This window comes from Ceratotherium simum, chromosome 15 (genome assembly GCF_057802395.1).
Source record: "Ceratotherium simum simum isolate JZ-2026a chromosome 15, ASM5780239v1, whole genome shotgun sequence".
In the NCBI taxonomy this organism is placed as follows: domain Eukaryota; kingdom Metazoa; phylum Chordata; class Mammalia; order Perissodactyla; family Rhinocerotidae; genus Ceratotherium; species Ceratotherium simum.
The window spans coordinates 3270849-3272738 of NC_141914.1; the positions used below are offsets into that span (position 1 = coordinate 3270849).

The 1890-nt window shown below is 39.9% G+C and overlaps 1 protein-coding gene across 1 annotated transcript; it reads left to right on the top strand.

Annotated features, from left to right (window-relative positions):
* Positions 1 to 444: 444 nt before the first annotated feature.
* Positions 445 to 1368, top strand: LOC106803468 (olfactory receptor 5AC1-like). Its single transcript, XM_014794957.1, has one exon. It carries the CDS (start codon positions 445 to 447, stop codon positions 1366 to 1368), a length of 924 nt encoding a protein of 307 aa, XP_014650443.1.
* Positions 1369 to 1890: the final 522 nt, after the last annotated feature.

Here is a 1890-nt window from a genome sequence, read left to right on the forward strand (position 1 = left end):
CCTCTTGTCTATTCTTATGCCACTATCTCAGTGTGTTGATTAGTATGTCTCTGTATTATGGTTCAATATCAATTAAGGTACTCTGACTACTCTTACTATTTATATTTTTCTTGGGGAAAGTAGCAAGTTATTTTCTTTCATATGAATTTTAAGATGAGGGTACACAGTTCTAAAAACTGCATCTAACCCCTGTTAGTTTGAAAAGCATTTGCATTAAATTAACTTGTCACTTTAGGTGAATATCATTTTAAAGCTTTTTATTATGGATAGTTTTGAATGTATATAAAAGTAGACAAACGAAGGTACAAATTAAGGACTACTAAGTAAATGAAAAGTACCTCTAACATATGAATCTGTTAGTCACATAAAAAATTCAGTTTTTGTGATTCTTTTGTGAATATTTCCTTACTTATGCTTTCATGTTAGTGATTGGCCAGGTCGGATATGTCAGAAGAAAACAAGACGCTGGTGACCGAGTTTGTTCTCACGGGACTTACAGAGCATCCAGGGCTGCAGGTCCCCCTGTTCCTGGTGTTCCTGGTCACCTACCTCAGCACCATGGGGGGCAACCTTGGACTGGTGGCTCTCATCTGGAAGGACCCCCGTCTGCACAGCCCCATGTACTTATTCCTTGGCAGCTTAGCCTTTGCAGATGCTTGTTCTTCATCCTCAGTGACCCCCAGGATGCTAATGAATTTTTTATCTAAGAATCATGTGATACCTCTCCTTGACTGCATGGCCCAATTTTATTTTTTTGGTTCCAGTGCCACCACAGAATGTTTCCTCCTGGCAGTGATGGCCTATGATCGCTATGTAGCCATAGGCAACCCCTTGCTTTACCCAGTGGTCATGTCCAATAACCTCTGTACCCAGTTTATAGCGGTTTCATATGCCACTGGTTTTCTACATTCAGCAATTCATGTGGGTTTGTTATTTAGATTAACCTTCTGCAGGTCCAATGTAATATATAATTTCTACTGTGAAATTTTACAACTGTTCAAAATTTCTTGCACTGATCCTAGAGTTAGTACTCTTCTGGTTTTAATCTTCTCAGCCTTTATACAAGTCTTCACTTTTATGACCATCATGGTCTCTTACTCCTACGTTCTCTTTGCCGTCCTGAAAAAGAAGTCTGCAAAGGGCAGAAGCAAAGCCTTCTCCACGTGCAGTGCCCACCTGCTCTCTGTCTCTTTGTTCTATGGCACTCTCTTCTTCATGTATGTGCATCCTGGGTCTCGCCCAGCTGAAGTTCATGACAAAATGTCTTCTTTATTTTACACAATAGTAATTCCTCTACTAAATCCTTTTACTTACAGCTTGAGAAACAGAGAGGTTATAGGTGCCCTGAGAAGAATCATGAAGACATAAATAGTTGTCAGATAATTTTCAAACTGTTTCTTCAAACTTTCTGCTGAACATAGCCCAAGTCCTATAGATTAGCTATACCTCTGCCATCTTACCAGGGGGCTAGTGGCCAGGGAAGCCCATGAGCTCTGTGTGAAGGAACCCAGCCTTCTATTCTGTTTACTTGGATATGGGACCAATGAAAGTTTGGTAACATTACGCATAACTAGCTTATTTAGACACATTGTGCTCCATTTTTATCTGAGCGTGTAGATTTGCAAATTAGCTATTTTCTAGGGACTTCCAGAATCCCAGGTAGTAATTGACAACTTTACTGAGAAATAGCTGTAACCAAGGCTGGCATGTAGGTTAGTCATTCAGTTCATGAATGACCCCAGCCCACTGCTCTGGACCTGCAAGTTAATAAGGCTTGTTCTCTGACATATGCAGTAACTCCTGCAGATTGATGAAAAGAAAATTCTGCTTCTCGGTAGAATATATTCCTGAGAAGAAATGTACTGTTTAGTGATAAAAGTTAGGAAAAAG